This window comes from Akebia trifoliata, chromosome 2 (assembly GCF_017979445.1).
Source record: "Akebia trifoliata isolate Shusen 1 chromosome 2, ASM1797944v1, whole genome shotgun sequence".
Taxonomy (NCBI): Eukaryota; Viridiplantae; Streptophyta; class Magnoliopsida; order Ranunculales; family Lardizabalaceae; genus Akebia; species Akebia trifoliata.
In genome coordinates, this window is record NC_141376.1 from 3268075 (window position 1) to 3271495 (window position 3421).

The window sequence follows — 3421 nt, forward strand, 5'->3', positions numbered from 1 at the left end:
TCATATTTAGCTCATGAAATAATAATTTACCCTATAATGAAACTTGATTCTTGACTATGATTTTAACTCTCAATTCATCATCTTTTTCGCATAGGATGGACTGATGACTAGGTCAGGTTCTTATCTCAAATGAGACGAGTTTTTCTTCAGATTTTGGACCAGAAAAAAGAAGAAGATGAAAAATTGTAGATCTTCCTCACGACATCTCATCTTGGTGATGAACAATACCGACATGACTGATATCAGTGGGCAAATAGGCAAAAGTAGATATCTAAGAGGGAACTACACGTGTTGCTGACTAGCTGCAACCTGTGTGAGAGAGAGAGAGAGAGAGAGAGAGAGAGAGAGAGAGAGAGATTCCTTCACTCATCCATAACCATATATATAATTTTTTTTTCTTCAAAATATTAAGTCTCCAAACTCCATCTCCCACTAGTCCTATAATATCAAATAACAAAAGATCTCTCTTTCATTTGTCAAATATGCAAATACCATTGTCACAGTCAGAATCAGAACTCAACAACCCATTCAACTTGTTATCTTCTTCCTTACTACTCTGCAGTAAAACCATTGACATATATGAATTTTCATTATCTCCAAAGCTAGAGACCCCTTCACCACCATATCTATCTTCCTGACTCATCAACTGAGTAGCAACAAACTTGTCAAGGGCCCTCCAATCTGTCACCTTCTCCATATTATTATACCCTCCTATCTGATCTTCATCTTTGTTATTCTCCGAAGCCGGTGGCATTAAACTTGGACACTTTATTAGTGGTAGAGATGGACTCTCTAGCTGAGGAAGCTGTACAAACTGACCAGGGTGCATGAGATTCAAATTATCAACTGCAATCTCCTGCTTACATGGGAAATTCTGCGTTCTCCTTGAGTCATAGTTGATGAGATTGACGATGGGTCTGACCCCACTTGGCTCATCATAGAAGTAATTTGAATTCCATCCTTCATTGGCTCTTGTTTGGCTGTTAGTTCTTTTCTTGAATGCTCGGCAGACTACCCATCCTTCTTCCTGTAAAAGCTCCAAAGCAACTAACTCATTAGATAGAAGAAACAAAAAAATTATTTTCTTACCTCCTTGGATTATGATGTATATTTGATGTGTGTCCCTAAATTATATGAGGCTAAATGAAAATCCTTTTATCTTCTAATAGTTTTGACTTTTTACCCTTAATGCAAATAATAGAGACGTCTCCAATATATATCCTTAGAAAACCTACTCTAAGAGAAAATTCTCTATGAATTTGGAAGGAAGTGATTTCCATAAGTAGAAATAACAAGTCACTATACACAAACATAAATAAAAATAATAAAAGGAAAGTATTTCTCTTAAGAGGTAAAAATTAGGAGAGTTCAAAATTCAAAAGGAATCACCTTCTTATGGACCAACCCCAAATTTAAATTCAATTCCTTCTCACTACCCAAAGGATAAAAAAATGACGTTTTTGAATGATTGAAGCTATTGTAATTTCAAACCTCTATAAAAGCTTGAAAAATATGAAATTAATCTTTTCTTAGTCTTCTACAATAGTAGCACATCAGCTTCTTCTTGTGTGTGTGTGTGTGTGTGTGTGTGTGTGTGTGTGTGTGTGTGTGAGAGAGAGAGAGAGAGAGTACCACCTTCTAAAAGAGAAGTTTAAATTTCATAGGTGATTTTGTGATGTTATTATTTTGAATTTTGCATGTCAATCTTTTTTACTTTGTATCTTGCTTATCATTCTTCTTTCTATATATCCTTAAAAGGATACAACATAATCCCCTCTTGTAGTTAATTTGGTTTCTTTTCTTTTCAATTTCTTCACTTCTTGATTCCTGATTACCCACTTTATTGAAAATAGGTCATAACATGAAACTGAATTTTACCAATTAATTAATGGAATTGGTGCTTGCCTGTGGAGGTCCATTCTCATTGGATTCGATCCTATACTCATGTATGATCCAGTCAGTTTTCTGCCCATTGGGTGCCCTCCCTTTGTAGAAGACGAGTGTCTTCCTCATTCCTATGAGCCTCATCCTCTCATACACTGCCTTATCCCGCCCAGTTGCCTTCCAAAACCCAGCCAAGGTTGCCCTATTTGTTCGAGTACCAGTCGGATACTTCTTATCTTTGTAGCTGAAGAAATACCATTCATTCTTCTCCTTGTACCCAAATTGACACCGATCTGTGCAATTCATATCAATCATCATTTATTTGTTAAGAAAAAAAATAAATTGAGCCATCTTCTTCATCACAAATATATCGAGGTAAGTAAAAATCAGGTGCTTGATTTATCAATTTCTTGTTATAGGACATAAAATTAAGCAGCCCAAGCATGGTTATTAGATCAATATGAAGCAACAAAATTTTTGTGGTAATTAACAAAGTATTTGATATTGGTAGGCTATAGAGTTGGAAAACCCACTGCTCATGATATATTTTTTTCTAGTGAATTTTCTAACATGTTCAGATCCTACGGGGTGCAGGTTAGATTTTCCATGAAAGCCTTTCACTAAGTTACTCTCAGATCCAAAATTCAACAAATCTAAATGAGAGATTGTTAGTCTCTCATTTAAGATAAGAATCATTAAATTATTGGGTGTTAAAGCATCTCTACCTTGTAGATCCCATGGTTCAATTTTGTAAAGATCGATCTCTCTGATAACATCGAGATCGATCTTCTGTGATGCAACTTTCTTCTTCAGATAATACCCAACTAGCTCCTCTTCTGTTGGATGGAACCTAAAACCTGGCGGGACTGATGGTTCCATTACCAACACTGCATCAAATTCACCACCACACAGACCCTTTACTCCATCATCTTTAAACCATAACAAAGACAGATAGAAAAGCAAACCTAAAGGTAGGGAGAAGAAAAAGAAAGAAAATGTGATAAAGGCTACAAATAAAATGGGGACATGTATTATCAAAGACAATCATCAACTGAATTGTGATGACCGACAGTCACCATTTTTATCTCTAAAAGGAAATAAGCGTGTTATAAACAAAACCCAATTTCCTTTAATAATGATATCTGGATTTGAAAGAAGAGAAGAAGTGAAAATTAAAATGGGTTTAGTAGTTTAGCCTTAGGGTTTGATGTTATAGAAGCCTGGAGTTTTTACATCTCTGAAGAAACAGACAAGTAGTGGTATGGGCTAATGATGTTGTCTAGTGATGCTTGAATGGTGGAAATGATTCATCAAGAACTAAACATACCCACATATATTTGTAAAATAATAAATAAGTAAATAAAAGTAACTAAATATTTGTGTTCATAAAAATTCAAACAATTATACCAATATCGGATTTTTATTAAGTCATAATTAAATTTGTTCTTATGAAAATTATGACCTACTTAAAATTAGCCAATGTTTGAACTAATAAAGAAAAATTAAAAATGGAACCCATCTCAGATTTAAACATGGT

At 34.6% G+C, this 3421-nt stretch overlaps 1 protein-coding gene across 1 annotated transcript; it reads right to left on the minus strand.

Annotated features, from left to right (window-relative positions):
- Window positions 1-366: 366 nt before the first annotated feature.
- LOC147408829 (NAC domain-containing protein 37-like) lies at window positions 367-3015 on the minus strand. Its single transcript, XM_086458987.1, has 3 exons — window positions 2610-3015; window positions 1906-2177; window positions 367-1027 (listed from the first exon to the last, which is right to left on the minus strand). Exons 1-3 carry the CDS (start codon window positions 2761-2763, stop codon window positions 470-472), a joined length of 984 nt encoding a protein of 327 aa, XP_086315113.1. The 5' UTR covers window positions 2764-3015; the 3' UTR covers window positions 367-469.
- Window positions 3016-3421: the final 406 nt, after the last annotated feature.